Below are 15,382 nucleotides of genomic sequence, written 5' to 3'. Positions count from 1 at the left end.
GGGCTCTTCATTTTTCTTTTTAGGATCAGTCAAGCTTTTTTGCTATTTTTTTTGTTGCTGGGTTACATTCTTACGAGATGGGCTGACAGGTCCCACCGGACGGCCCGCGCCGCAGAGCCCAACCGCGACCGAATTCTATCTACCAGTACACGTATGACATGCTTCTGGAAGCTTCCACCCCTTACTAATTTCCTCGCAAGTCGCAACCCGGTGCGAGCCGCCTTTCCCGTCACGAGCACGAAACGGAACCGGGCACCGAGGCCACCCACGGCTCGGCGCAGCGGCGTGCGATAAGGGAGACCGACCGAGGGAGCGAGCGAACCTCTCCGGTGAGGGGACGGGGACGACAAGGCCGGCAAGATTCGAGGGGCCAGCGGAACCAAGCGGAAGGCAGCAGAGTCGTCATCCACGCGGGGCGGCCGCCGGCGAACGGAGCCGGCAGCTCCGGCGCCCAAGGAGATGGGGGTCGACTACTACAAGGTCCTCGGCGTCGACCGTGGCGCCAGCGACGACGACCTCAAGAAGACCTACCGCAAGCTCGCCATGCGGTGGCACCCAGATAAGAACCCCACCACCAAGAAGGAGGCGGAGGCCAAGTTCAAGCAGATCTCCGAGGCGTACGAGGTTGCTTTTCTTTTTTGATCTCCTCTTGCCAATATTAGATTTCCTTTTTCTTCTGCTCTTGAACCGTTAGCCAAATCTGTTCATCGCCAATCATGAAAGGTCACGCTTTGATCCTTGTGTATCTGTGTATGCGGTCAATTCAGATCGACAGTCCTTGCTATTATGTGTGCTGATGGAAAGATTTCCTTCGAGTGCAAGTTTTGACATAATGTTGTATGCCCTTTGTTGTTCCTGTAGGTCTTACTGCACCCAGCGATATGATCTGCTATCCTTTAAACTTTTAATTGTGTACGCTGGAGATAGGTAGAATTGCATTGCATCTTTGTTTAGAATCCGGGATTTAGAAATAATGTTAAGTAGGGACCCTAAACAACTGTTGCAAGTTCAAAGACACTTATCTGTTGATGCAAACTTTAATCCACTCCTTTGGCATCTTTTAGCGCAAGCATCTGGCATGGTTAAATTGACAATTACTACATTGCTCATCGGTTGGTATTTTCTGTTGTGCAGTTTAGAAACGATATTTTGGACTGGATCCTGCCATTTTTTAGCAAGTTTAACTTCCAATAATTAGTTAAGACTCTACTTCCAGCCATTTACTATAAATGTGCATTGATGCTATGTGTTGCCTTATGACCTTTCAGGTCCTTAGCGACTCCCAGAAACGCACAATATATGACCAGCTAGGGGAAGAAGGGCTCAAGGGCCAGCCGCCTCCAGGGGCAGGAGGTCCTGGTGCATCTTCCTTCTACCCTGGTGGTGGCCAGTCAACCTCATTTCACTTCAATCCGAGGAGTGCGGATGATATATTTGCTGAGTTTTTCGGATTTTCTGGGCCTTTCGGCCTGGGTGGCATGCCGGGTGGCAGCATGAGAGGGGAACCAAGATCTTATGGTGGGGGCATGTTTAGCAACGAGTATCTCGCTTCGCGATTTGCAGACGGTTCTGCCGGCAATATGCCGCGCCCATCACACAAACCAGCACCCATTGAGAATCGGCTTCCGGTGACCCTTGCGGATTTGTATAAGGGTGTAGCCAAAAAGATGAAAATCTCAAGAGAGGTCATAGAGACCAGTGGGTAAGCTTCCTTGAATTTCCTGTAACTTCTCAGCTAAGCACATAGCTGTGAGAAATCGTGGTGTGTAACCTCCTATAGGCTATAGGGATTCAACGGATTATCGGTGGTGAATTAATTGCATTAGAAACTTTTATTTGGAGCAAACATATTGTTCTTCTATGGCCTGTGCATGTCCACTATTGTTGTGACAAATTAATTTAGTTTCCACTCAACTATTAGAAATAGCTGTGTAATTTTTCATAGTAGTCAACTAATCAAGATGGGCTTGTGAAGCTAAGTTGCATTTTGTTGTTTAGTGCCTGGCTTTATACTTTCTGGATAGAATTGAGAATTTGTTTGGAGCCATAGATTATCATGTATTTGTATAGTTTTTGTAGCACGGGATGATACCTATGATAGCTATTAGTAACTGCAGCAGTCCTTTTGATTGTCTTATTTCCTTGCTGAGCACAAGAAACCAGTCTCTTCATTGCTCACTCTTTCTATTCAATCTTACAGCTATGCAGTATGGATAGCATGTTTTACATGAGTTTTACTTGTACACTGATACATGTCAGAATCCGACTCGGATTCGGCTATCCAAGTTGGGAATTTTTTGGGATGGACTTTTTATTCTTCACTTAGGTGGGGAAAACGGATAACTAATCAAATTTTAGTGCAAGTGGTGACAATAGTTAACACTTGTGTATGTTGTAAATTATGTAACAATAGAGTTAACTTGCCAAAAAAAATTAAGTGCCATTGTTATAGTATATGTTCTGCATGGGCGTTACTTGGATGCGGACATGAGTGTCAGAATCCGACTCGGATTCTGGTGTACAGTTTGTTAACAAATTTGGACATGCCAAATAGCACCTGTTTTCTGACATGTTTTCTCTGAAGAGATGGTCGTTACATGTTTCCTTTTAGGATAGCCTTTCATCTTTCCCTTGTGACGCCTTCTGATCTTTTTCCAGTTGGTCTGCTTTGCTAACACGTAGAGAACATTTTAAAAAGGGCTATACGGCTTTTAGGTTCATGTATGCATATGCATATTAATTGTTGCCTAATTATCTGTAGTCAGTGCCCAGGTGGGTATTCTTGTTAACCATTTTTTTCATGTGATAGTGAAGCCCTGCATAGCTGCAGCGCAGGCTGCATAGGTGATGCCTAAGCATCAGGTGGTCTAGCTTTGATGTGGCTTTAAGAGACACTTCTGAAATTGTTTTGTCTTCATGGTTGTCATTTCCACCCTGAGGGTGTGTGCATGGTGTTGACGTTTGCTTATGTTAGGCAATTTTTTCATGGATGGTGTTAAAATATATTTGTATTTTATGACAACCCTTCATCTGCATCTTCCTTGAAACTTATTTTGCATATTTAGCTGTGTGGCTATGTTCTTGTGAATACCTTGTGTTATGCTTATTTGACATAAAGATATCAATGTATTTTCTCAGGACTGCCCGCTTGCTAATTTTACTTATATTTTCAGGAGAGTTTCACAGGTAGAAGAAATTTTGACGATAGATGTGAAGCCCGGTTGGAAGAAGGGGACAAAGATCACCTTCCCTGAAAAGGGGAATGAATCTCCAAGCATGACGCCTGCTGATATTGTCTTCATCATTGAAGAGAAGCCCCATGATGTTTTCACCAGGGAAGGAAATGATCTAGTCATGACACAGAAGATCTCGTTGGTGGAAGCACTGACTGGCTATACCATGCAACTCACAACGCTCGACGGGCGGAACCTGTCCATACAAGTTAACTCGGTGATCCACCCTAGCTATGAAGAGGTGATCCCTGGAGAGGGGATGCCAATACCCAAGGAGCCCGGTAAGAACGGAAATCTGCGCGTTAAGTTCAGCATCAAGTTCCCTTCCAGGCTGACGTCTGACCAGAAAGCTGGGATCAAAAGGCTTTTGGGTTCTTAGCCTTTGTGTGCCATTTCTATAGACTGATGAAAGCGACTGTGAATATCTCCAGCGTGTGGCTAGGTAGATTTCTATCTGTCCGGATGGGACAATGAGCGGAATTGGTCTTGGTTATTCCGTTTACATATACCTGTAGAAATGATGTTGTCATTCTATGTGTTGTTTTCCCCATAACTTGGTAGAGGCTTTTTCACATATGTGACCAGGCTGGTTGTTGTCAATGTTTTAATCTGTTCTTCCTCGGGATCGTAGGAAGGTTTGAGTTCAGAAAGGTTATACAGATTTTGTTCCCTGTCGTGTTGGGATAATTCGGCTTTGTTATATATTTGAACTAGCTATGGTCCTGTGTACAAATGACATAGGAACTATGGTGCATTCTCAGTACCAATTTAGTGTACGAATGACATGGGAAGTCTGGTGCATTCTCAGAACCAATTTATGCTATACATGAGATAGAGCACAGGGAAGTCTACGGATTTTTAGAGTAAGGGTGTTTCCAACGTCGACTCTCAAAACGTCTGCATATGTCGGACAGCGTCTGCCATTTAATGTGGACGCCCACATATGTCCCTTGCGAATAACTTGAAATGGAGGAAAAGGAAGGAAAATCCATGGACCTCTCCACCCCGAATGTTCCTGAGTTCCAGTACGTTGGCCATTTTTCTTTTTCTCCGTCCCTGTTTCTCGTTTGCTTAGCATCCGCATCCTCCCGTGGACAACGTGTTTCTCCTTTGCTTAGCATCCGCATCCTCCCGTGGACAACATGTCTGAATTCCAATACGTTGGGCCTTTTTTCTTTCACACAGTCCCTGTTTCTCCCTTGCTCAGCATCCGCATCCTCCTCTATCTCTCCGGCCGCCGCCTAGGCATTGTTGGGCGTCTGTGTACTTTGTAGGCATGAGGCAAGGGGCTCAACCTTTTGGAAAAACATGTATGCTTCATTTCATGAGCAAAGTCATTTCACGCCCTACGACTTGCACATAATCCATGAACACAATGTGAAGTTCCTAGGCCATCGATGGTTGCGGTAGATTACACAAGTGGAGAGGAAGTGGCCACCAGGCTCTTCAACCATGGAGATTGTAAGTTTTTGCTTTCTGCTGCTCTACATGTTGGTCAAACATTCACTAAATGTTGCAACTCGATAATCATCCCCTTGTATAGCTCGGACACATTGTCACGCGTCAGGATGGGAATGGGCCGGGTCGGCCCGCCGGGTCACTGACCCGGCCCGAAAAATCGAGGCCAATGGGCCGTGTGGGTTGGCCTCAAACAATAGTTGGGTCAGTGGAGCCGGCACCGACTGACCCAATGGGTCAGCAGGGTCGACCCACCTCCGAGGCCTCAACTTCATCGCGTAGTACGCGGCTGCTTTGCTCTTGGCGCCCCGTCCATGCCTCCCGCTCGGTCCGTTCCTGGCGCACCTGCCGCTCGTCGTCTCGCGTTTCGGCTCGCCACTGTTAGGAATAATCTTAACTGGGATGTGTTCCTGGTCGATGCATCATGCATGAGTTAGCTAGTCACTGGGGCATGCATGTGTTTTGTTGCGGTGGAGTGCCGTTAGTTCGTTAGCGTAAGTGCCCATGGGCGTAGCTAGCTAATTCGTTTGAACGTATAACGTGCATGCATGTAGGATCTGCCGGCGGGCCCGCGTTGTGCGCGCGGACGCGGCCGGGCCGACGAATCACAACGCGTGCAGTAGGCGCGTGTGAGCGCGGCCTTGCGTATGCATGCACCCGTAGCTGCAACATATATTTTTCTAAAAAAAAAACGTAACATATCTAATTACCAGAGATACTAGATAACAACTAGAATTTAGGGCTAGCAATTCCCATCCTGAGTCACGCGCTACCATTGAACTAAGGGCTAGCAATTTACGTTCATACATTGTTGGATGAAGCTGAAGGCGCACAGTGCATGAGACAACACATGCGGCTGACTCAAGTATTGTTGAATTTGAAATCGATGAATTTAAAAAAAATTGTTGAACATCCGGAATATTTAAATGCTATTTATTGATGAATTGTGCCATTTTCTATTATTATTTTGAGTATAGCGGAGTTAGGAAAAAAAGACAAGAATGGACATTTTAAGGGGCATGGTTGGATAGCCGGCTTCCGTATCCGTGTGTACGGACAGAGTCCGGAGAGGCCGCATGCAAATACTGGGACCATTTTGAGGGTCGAGATGCCCTAACACTATTCTCTGCTAAACTTACATATCAAACGTGTGTATGGAGGATAAGTGTATATGGTCTAACTGTCCAGGCGCGTCAGAAAGTAAAAAAACAAAAAAACAAAAAAACAAGAGAGCTAGAGACACAGCACAGAAGACTTGATGGTCTGAGAGTCCAACATTGCATAGCACAAGAACTAACGAAAGGAAGGGTACAAAGAAGATAACTCAGTCCTCACACACAAAACGAAAAGCCTTTACAAGTACGAGCGTTTATTACTGCACATCTGAGCTCTCTCATCTGATGGAAACAACCAGTCTTACCATCTGCAATGTAGCTGTTCGACCTCACAAGGGAACACTTTAGCAGATAACTGAAAAACAAAAACAAATAACGAAGAAGAGATCCGTCCATGTCGTCTCCGAGGCAATGCAACTCGAGCGCCGGAAACCATCAGACCATATTCACAGCAGTCACCTCATCACGTGGCCTTCGCCTGCAAAGATTTGAGCAAGATAAATAAGATTGCGGCATTAACATGAGTCTCGGATCATAGAAGGAAAAAATGTTTATAATTCCATATTTGTCTTCTCTCGACAACCATGGTTAGCATTGACCATACCAATCCAATTGTTGAAAGGTTTTCATCTTGTTACTTATACTCTTTGACTAGCTGATTTTGACCTTTCGAGGGTCTTGGTTGATTAGAAAAATATGTGATATGTTCTTGGGGTAACCTAGAGGAAGAATTATTTTTAGTAAATTATCTTCCCTGGGGTAACCAAGAACAGGAAAATATGTTATGTTGCTTGGGTTAATCAAGAAAACTTTCAATTTATTTGGTCGTTCAGTGTTGCCAAAGCTGTATAACCATATTCCAGTTAGAAACAACTCATGTTGGTTCCTCTTTACATGTATTCAGATTAGGAGATACTTGAATAACTGAGGGGAAGCTTACCCTTTTCTCCTCCTCGATCTTAGCTTTGATGTACGAGTAGATGGCAACACCAGCTATTGCAACGCAAGTCCCAATTCCAGTCTGTGTGGTAATTTTGTTGCCTGCTCACACAAGATTTAGCAAGGGTTAAAACTAGGCATAAACCCATGCCATAGAAAAAAGGACAATTGGGCAAATAATATTTAGTCATAATAAATAATAATGGGACATTTTATTTACCAAAAATGATGATCGAGAAACCAATGACGAAAACCCTTTTCAACACATTGCCAACAGCATGTGTCAGAGGGGCCACCCGTTCCAAAGTGTTTGTAGCAATCTGCCATGAGCCATGTAACGGATTATAACAGATGAACCATCAAAAATGGAATGTACTAGTTTGGCAACATCACGATCAACTGCTGCTAAATGTTGATCTCTACATTGCATAAGAAACAGATGCCGGTAAAGTCATTGTATGGCTCATGTTATTACAAATGGTATGGTGTAATGCCATGAGAAAGCTCAAGTGCCACACCTAATTATTCCAACAAGAGCATATGCAACTGGTTACCTGATTATAGAGATGGTAGAACAATCCCACCAGGAAAAGATCTGATACAAATTTTGTCATTCCTACTTTTGCAATTGCATCGTTTAATCCATACTGCATTAGCTGTGGTCCTTCAATCTGCAAGGTTGGTCATTCGAAATAAGAAACGTGAACGTGAAGCATAACACATGAAACCTTTTTTATTTGGGCTATATTTATCACACTTACAATAAGTGCAGGCGGTATGCAGACAACTAGAGCAATTATTGAGATGTAAGCATACACGTTGGTGCTATCCATGTCAGTCTGCAACGACAAAAATGGTTAGTAAAAACAAAGGAATTGAACCACAAAGAGCCCAAAAGGCAACAAAAGATATGAGGAGTCAAGCGATAAGAAGAAAACAGGCACAAACCATGGCTTTCTTGGAATAAATACTCCGGTAAGTGAATGAGATGTTAGAGATCATAGCATTGATGAAACCCTTCCAGCTAAACGACAGTTCAGTGAGGGATGCCATTGAAACACCTGGTCATGTTCCAAGTAGTTAAGTAGGTTGATGAAAAAAAAGGCATGGACCAAAGAAGTTACTAGTACTATTTAGCACGTGCTATCAAGTGAAAAATGATAACAATGACAGAAAAGGAACTGTCCACTAGAGAAACTTGTCTGATTAAGATATTATCGGTCTTTTAATCACTGTATCCAATAATTTTAACTGGTTTCTTATACTAAAAATTAATTTCTACAGCTTTAGTAGCAAAGTGGTAACAGAAGGCTTAATTGAGAAATTACCAAGCACAACAGGGGCAAGAGACAACCACAGAGACAAGGGAACTGTCTGTCCAAGGACAAACTGGGTAGCAGCTGCATTGAAGAAGGGCTCCAAAGCTGCACAGCAATTATGTAACGCAGAGAAGAATTAGCATATAAAACAGAAAGGGACAAGAGAACTCCAAAAAGAAATCTGCACATGAAAGAGGCACCTTTAATAGTGTGGGCAAACGAGACTGCAACAGTAGCAAAGGACACGTTGCTTGTGACATGACCAAGAGCATGGCACAATGCCACAGGAAAGAGCAGCTTCAGGAGCGTTGCATTGATAGGCTAAGGAAGATAGCGGTAATTTGCGTTAATTTTTATGCAAATTTCAAGATAAGAAACATTGCCTTGATAAGAAGCAGCTATTCTAATGGACGCATACTTTTCTAATGTATGAAAAGATGAAGGGTGTGTATCAAGTTTAGTTTAAGCTTATTGACCACACAAAGAACAACAGATTCGCTTTATGGTTCAAATAAAGAGTCTCTACAATTTACTTAACAACTGCAATTCTTTTTTAAACCAGAAATTATAAGATCTCCTACATTTCAATGCAGATGCATAAACATGGCAGTGGCATATGATCCATGAGTGCAACATTGTAATGAAATTTACAGGAAGCCTATCAATTGAACAATATTTATGAACTTTTATGAAATCTTTGTTCCTACAGTCTAAGTGAGACCGCTGAACTTATATGAATTTACAGGAGGCCCATCAACTGAGGACCATTCTGACCACTTTGTGAATTCTCAAAGAAAACACAACAGTACAGTAAGGCGGTTTGAATTACCGCACGCTTCGGGAGACCGACGGCCCAGCTGAGGAGGCAGTACACAACTCCCACAAGTAGATGGATCACGGAGACAAAGCTGCAATCAGCAGTGCCATTTCCAGTGTAAGTTGCAACTCAGGAACAAGAACTGAAAGCAAGATCAGTGAGGCCGCTGATCTTCACCGTTTCGAAACAAAGGCAAGGATGCACAAAACACACTTACTATGGGTAGGGGAAGTAGTTGTAGATCTTCTTGTTAAGGATGTTGAATATGACGTTCAGGAAGTACCTGCAGGATCACTTGCGCCAGAATGCACTATTTAGCTGACTAAAAATCACCGCAAGATCGATCAAGCTAAACGGTGGCCGTGTTGAGCGAGGCAGCGAGAACGTACCACATGAAGAAGAAGAAGCCGGTGGTGATTGCAGGGTACTTCTCCAGCAACCCTGGCGACTTGGCCTCCCTATTGCAACCACAGTCATCAGAAAGTAATAAAACTGTTAAAAGCGCACTCCCACGTCCAGTATCACGCACAGAGCACGGATTTTGTGGCTGTGAGCCCCACCGATCAGCGATCAATGTGGCTGCAGGTGGGACCAGAACATTTGAAGTCGTGCCGCTCGCATGTGCAGCGGCGCAAATGTGGCTGAATTTTTTTCTGCGCGGCGCGTGGGAGCGAGGAAACCAAACTGTGTGCAACTAAACAAAACGGCCGGCCAGAGGCGTTTCTAGAAGCTTCCAGGGTCGAGACGTGGCGTTAGAGAACGATCACTCACCCGGCGGGCTCGGCGGAGGCGGCGGGCGGTCGGAGCGTGAGCCTCTTGGAGGCCTGGAGCGGGAGCAGGCCGGCGGGGAGGACGAGGGCCGGGCGGAGCTGGCGGCCCCAGACGAGCTGGCCGGCGTCGTGGACGGCGCCGGCGCGGGCGGCGGCCGACAGGGGCGAGGCGAGGGCGGGGCCGCGGCGGAGGCGGAGCAGGCCCGCGACGCCGGCGGCGGCGCCGCCGGCGGAGAGCGTCCCGAGGGCCGGCATTGCTGCAGCAGCGCGGGGAGCCTGGGGCGATCGCGTTGGGCGCGGGGCTGGGCTGGAGCGGGATGGGGCGGGCGGTTTTGGATAAGTTTATGGGTGGGAGCGGAGGGATTTGGGTGGCGGAGACGCGCGCGGGGGAGGATAGGCCGCTGAGATTGCCGATAGAGTTTGGGGAAGGAGACGAGAGGAGAGGACGGGGTCGGGCGGGGCGGGGCGGACGTCGCCGTCCGCGCACGGCCCCGCTGCGCGAAATGGGAGAAGGTTTTGGACCGGGACGGGAATCGGACGTCGACGCGGTGATGCTCGTGAGGCCGTGCTTGGAAAGTAGTGGCCGGCGTCCACACAATGCCGGGGAAGATCCAAAAGCTACTACTATTTCCTGCTGGGAAACGTAACGATTTTATGCCTATTATTGTTAGCTCGTGGCACGGGAATAGGCCTCCTGCCTGAAAGCTATGGGACATTTTGCTGCTTATAACTCCCTTCATTTTCGTTTACTTGTCAGAATGTAGCATTTTGGCCGCTTTATTCCTTCCCACTGTGATACTCCCTTTGTAAATTTTATAAGATGTATTAGGTCACTAGAAACGTCTTGTAAAAGTAAATACGCGTGATTCAAGCAACAAGTCTCTCTGTCAAAATAAAAACATAAACAAAAAACTCTACCAACATTTTTGTTAGGGAAAAAAAACTCTACCAACAAGTTGTGACATCTGTCTTAATAAGAATGATAGGCTATTCATATTAATAAGGAATTTCTTCTTTTTTCAGAAGCCCGTCTGCAAGAAAACCTTAAAGTTAAACGTGCTTGACCTGAAATAATTTAAGAATTGATTTCTGCGTGAACCATTGGCAATTGCGTTCCAGCTCTATTCAATCACCACACCAACCAGCATGCTAGGCTAGATGGTATCATGCTGCAAGATGGCATTTGAACTTGGCTTGCGTAATCTGCTAATCCTAGTCAGGAAATTAGCGATAGGAGAACGTTTCTTGACGGCTCCAACTTCACCACCGAGTGAGCTTACAAAGCTGTCATGCAACAGATTACAAACCCCAAGCAGGAGGCCATCTAGGCCTCCAAAGTTTCTTCAAAGGTTAAGATTTTTGGTTGGCTCCTTTACCCCGACCGACTCAACACACGCCAAAACCTGCAAGAAAAAGAAAATCATTGCATCCATGAACCATGGACTGCCCTACATGCAATACCATGATTAAGTACATAATTTCATTTCTTCTTCACTTGCACCACTGCAAGGAATGTTTGGCGAGCTATCAACATCACCCCCTCGGCCAGCCCCTTCGACAACATCTAGACAGCAGATCCACCACATGGTTTTCCAGGCACGATCGCCACCTTCATTCTGCTCATCACTATGTGGAAAATATGGGATGCTAGAAATGCAAAGGTGTCTAGGTAGCAAAATGTACCCACCCCAGTAGCATGTCTGAATATTAGGGACGATCTCACGCTTTGGTCAAATCGCTTGAGATCTTCCGAACTTAGGGGCCAGACAGGTCTATGATGGGAACAACTTTCCTCTTGCTAAACCCCTACAAACTCTTTTCCAAGCCACAAGGTTAGCATTTTTATAAAATAAAAATATTCATGTGAGCCTCCCCTTCCCGCCCCCTTGACACTATAAAAAGCCCCATGGGTGCAACAGTAATATAGTATCTTTAAATTCATGAAAATTTGAAGATACATACAAAGGGCGTGAAAAAATCTAGCAAAAAATGTTGGGAAACGTAGCATGCAATTTCAAAAAAAAAAAATCTACGCTCACGCAAGATCTATCTAGGAGATGCATAGCAACGAGAGGGGGAGAGTGTGTCCACGTACCCTCGTAGACCGAAAGCGGAAGCGTTTGTTAACGCGGTTGATGTAGTCAAACTTCTTCTCGTTCCGACCGATCAAGTACCGAACACACGACACCTCCGAGTTCTACACACGTTTAGCTCATGACATCCCTCGAACTCTTGATCCAGCAAAGTGTCGAGGGAGAGTTCCGTCAGCACGACGGCATGGTGACGGTGATGGTGAAGTGATCCGCGCAGGGCTTCGCCTAAGCACTACGTGAATATGACCGGGGGCGTAAACTGTGGAGGGGGGCGCCGCACACGGCTTGGAACAATTGATGTGTGTTCTAGGGGCGCCCCCTCCCCCGTATATAAAGAAGGAAGGGAGAGGAGGCCGGCCCGAGGCGCGCCCCAAGTAGAAGGAGTCCTACTTGGGGTCCTAGTTGGATTCGGCCGCCCTTCCTTTTACCGAAGGGGGAAAGGGTGAAGGAGAGAGAGGGGGAAGGAAAGGGGGCGCCGCCCCCTCCCCTTGTCCAATTCAGACTCCTCCCTGGTTGGTGGCGCGCCACCCCTTTGAGGACTGGTGTGCCTCCCTCCTATGGTCCATATTGCCCATATCTTCCCTCGGTGGGTTCCGGTACCCCCCCCCCCCGGTACTCCGATATGTACACGACACATTCCGGAACACTTCCGGTGTCCGAATACTACCTTCCAATATATTAATCTTTACCTCTTGACCATTTCGAGACTCCTCGTCATGTCTATGATCTCATCCGGGACTCCAAACAACATTCGGTCACCAAATCACATAACTCATATAATACAAATCGTAATCGAACATTAAGCGTGCGGACCCTACGGGTTCGAGAACTATGTAGACATGACCGAGACTCCTCTCCGGTCAATAACCAATAGCAGAACCTGGATACTCATATTGGTTCCCACATATTCTACGAATATCTTTATTGATTGAATCGTTATGACAATATACGTTATTCCCTTTGTCATCGGTATGTTACTTGCCCGAGATTTGATCGTCGGTATCTTCATACCTAGTTCAATCTCATTACCGGCAAGTCTCTTTACTCATTTCGTAATACATCATCCCGTAACTAACTCATTAGTCACTTTGCTTGCAAGGCTTCTTATGATGTGTATTACCGGGAGGGCCCAGAGATACCTCTTTGATACTCAGAGTGACAAATCCTAATCTCGATCTATGCCAACCCAACAAACACCTTCAGAGGTACCTGTAGAGCATCTTTATAATCACCCAGTTACGTTGTGACATTTGATAGCACACAAGGCATTCCTCCGATATCCGAGAGTTGCATAATCTCATAGTCGAAGGAATATGTATATGACATGAAGAAAGCAATAGCAATAAAACTAAACGATCAATATGCTAAGCTAACGGGTGGGTCATGTCCATCACATCATTCTCCTAATGATGTGGTATAGTTCATCAAATGACAACATATGTCTATGGTTAGGAAACTTAACCAACTCTGATTAACGAGCTAGTCTAGCAGAGGCTTACTGGGGACACAGTGTTTTGTTTATGTATCCACACATGTATCAAGTTTCCGGTTAATACAATTCTAGCATGAATAATAAACATTTATCATGATATAAGGAAATACAAATAACAACTTTATTATTGCCTCTAGGGCATATTTCCTTCAGTCTCCCACTTGCACTAGAGTTAGTAATCTAGATCACATCACCATGTGATTAACACCAATAGTTCACATCACCATGTGATTAACGCCCATAGTTCACATCGCCATGTGACCAACACCCAAAGGGTTTACTAGAGTCAATAATCTAGTTCATATCGCTATGTGATTAACACCCAAAGAGTACCAAGGTGTGATCATATTTTGCTTGTGAGAGAAGTTTAGTCAGTGGGTCTGACACATTCAGATCCGTATGTATTTTGCAAATTTCTATGTCTACAATGCTCTGTATGGAGCTACTCTAGCTAATTGCTCCCACTTTCAATACGTATCCAGATTGAGACTCAAAGTCATCTAGATTAGTGTTAAAGCTTGCATCATCGCAACCCTTTACGACGAACCCTTTATCACCTCCATAACCGAGAAACATTTCCTGATAATTTTGACCGTTGTCCAGTGATCTACTCCTGGATCACTATTGTACCCTCTTGCCAAACTCATAGCAAGGCACACAACAGGTATGGTACACAACATGGCATACTTTATAGAACCTATGGCTGAGGCATAGGGAATGACTTTCATTCTCTTTCTATCTTCTGTCGTTGTCGGGTTTTGAGTCTTACTCAACTTCACACTTCACAATACAGGCTAGAACGCATTCTTTGACTGATCCATTTTGAACTCCTTCAAAATCTTGTCAAGGTGTGTGCTTCGTGAAAGTCTTAAGTGTCTCGATCTATCTCTATAGATCTTGATGCCCAATACATAAGTAGCTTTACCAAGGTCTTTTATTGAAAAATTATTATTAAAGTATCCTTTTATGCTATCCAGAAATTCTATATCATTTCCAATCAACAATGTGTCATCCACATATAATATCAGAAATGCTACAGAGCTCCCACTCACTTTCTTGTAAATACAGGCTTCTCCAAAAGTTTATATAAAACCATACGCTTTGATCACCTCATCAAAGCGTATATTCCAACTCTAAGATGCTTGCACTAGTCCATAAATGGATCGCTGGAGCTTGCACACTTTGTTAGCACCTTTAGGATCGACAAAACCTTCTGGTTGCATCATATACAACTCTTCTTTAAGTAATCCGTTTAGGAATGCAATTTTGACGTCCATATGCCAGATTTCATAATCATAAAATGCGGCAATTGCTAACATGATTTGAACAGACTTAAGCATCGCTACGGGTGAGAAAGTCTCATCGTAGTCAACTCCTTGAACTTGTTGAAAACCTTCCGCAACAAGTCGAGCTTTGTAGACAGTTGATGTCTACTACGCAACCTTCTCATTGTAGACGTTGTTGGGCCTCCAAGTGCAGAGATTTGTAGGACAGTAGCAAATTTCCCTCAAGTGGATGACCTAAGGTTTATCAATCCGTGGGAGGTAGGATGAAGATGGTCTCTCTCGAACAACCATGCAACCAAATAACAAAGAGTCTCTTGTGTCCCCAACACACCCAATACAATGGTAAATTGTATAGGTGCACTAGTTCGGTGAAGAGATGGTGTTACAAGTGCAATATGCACTACAAAAAAAAGACACATCCGTGACATTTTGGGCCGAACAATTTTTTTTCTGTCATACTTATGACACTTCTATGACAAAAATCATGATAGAAAATGGGTTTTTCGTCCTGGGCGGGCCGGAGACGTAGCTGCATGACATTCTTTGGGCCGTCCATGACGGAAAAAACCGTGGTAGAATCGAGGGCGGGGAAAATTTCGGCGAGTTCCCGGTCACGGTAGGTGGTCGGGGGCCGAGCGATGCGCGTTTCTCTCGTACACGTACGCGCGTGTGTGCGAGGCGTTGGCTCTAACTGAACTCGAGCGAGGCGTTGGGCTCTAACTAAACCCAAGCGATTGCACTGCAGGCTACGCGTTACTGAACCCGAGCGATCGATCCATATGGTTTTTAACTGAACCCGATCGAGCGATTCATTCGCTACTGCTGCTAACTAAAGCCGATCGATGCTGCCTCTGAATGAA

General features: G+C 45.1%; 2 protein-coding genes across 2 annotated transcripts; one reads left to right on the top strand and one right to left on the bottom strand.

Annotated features, from left to right (window-relative positions):
• The first annotated feature begins 202 nt into the window (after positions 1-202).
• LOC119275586 (dnaJ homolog subfamily B member 4-like) lies at positions 203-3,909 on the top strand. The gene is made up of 3 exons (XM_037556455.1): positions 203-624; positions 1,269-1,702; positions 3,174-3,909. Exons 1-3 carry the CDS (start codon positions 460-462, stop codon positions 3,610-3,612), a joined length of 1,038 nt encoding a protein of 345 aa, XP_037412352.1. The 5' UTR covers positions 203-459; the 3' UTR covers positions 3,613-3,909.
• A 2,020-nt stretch (positions 3,910-5,929) lies between these two features.
• LOC119275585 (triose phosphate/phosphate translocator TPT, chloroplastic-like) lies at positions 5,930-9,930 on the bottom strand. Its single transcript, XM_037556454.1, has 12 exons — positions 9,653-9,930; positions 9,271-9,339; positions 9,099-9,164; positions 8,894-8,972; positions 8,265-8,385; positions 8,074-8,169; positions 7,694-7,806; positions 7,507-7,584; positions 7,300-7,416; positions 6,966-7,065; positions 6,747-6,847; positions 5,930-6,284 (listed from the first exon to the last, which is right to left on the bottom strand). Exons 1-12 carry the CDS (start codon positions 9,904-9,906, stop codon positions 6,270-6,272), a joined length of 1,209 nt encoding a protein of 402 aa, XP_037412351.1. The 5' UTR covers positions 9,907-9,930; the 3' UTR covers positions 5,930-6,269.
• Between the last annotated feature and the right edge of the window lie 5,452 nt (positions 9,931-15,382).

The sequence above is a fragment of the Triticum dicoccoides genome, chromosome 3B (assembly GCF_002162155.2).
Source record: "Triticum dicoccoides isolate Atlit2015 ecotype Zavitan chromosome 3B, WEW_v2.0, whole genome shotgun sequence".
Classification (NCBI taxonomy): domain Eukaryota; kingdom Viridiplantae; phylum Streptophyta; class Magnoliopsida; order Poales; family Poaceae; genus Triticum; species Triticum dicoccoides.
The sequence above is the reverse complement of the archived record's forward strand: the minus strand, read 5'-3'. Positions and strand labels throughout refer to the sequence as shown.

What these genes read in the sequence shown, in the direction of transcription:
- LOC119275585 (XM_037556454.1), bottom strand. Translation starts at nt 9,906, where the DNA reads ATGCCGGCCCTCGGGACGCTCTCCGCCGGCGGCGCCGCCGCCGGCGTC. An exon ending in AACTACTTCCCCTACCCATA is followed by an intron (nt 8,973 to 9,098) that starts GTAAGTGTGTTT and finishes TGCTGATTGCAG; the next exon opens with CTTTGTCTCCGTGATCCATC. An exon ending in GCATACCGCCTGCACTTATT is followed by an intron (nt 7,417 to 7,506) that starts GTAAGTGTGATA and finishes CCAACCTTGCAG; the next exon opens with ATTGAAGGACCACAGCTAAT.
- LOC119275586 (XM_037556455.1), top strand. Translation starts at nt 460, where the DNA reads ATGGGGGTCGACTACTACAAGGTCCTCGGCGTCGACCGTGGCGCCAGC. An exon ending in AGATCTCCGAGGCGTACGAG is followed by an intron (nt 625 to 1,268) that starts GTTGCTTTTCTT and finishes ATGACCTTTCAG; the next exon opens with GTCCTTAGCGACTCCCAGAA. An exon ending in GAGGTCATAGAGACCAGTGG is followed by an intron (nt 1,703 to 3,173) that starts GTAAGCTTCCTT and finishes TTATATTTTCAG; the next exon opens with GAGAGTTTCACAGGTAGAAG.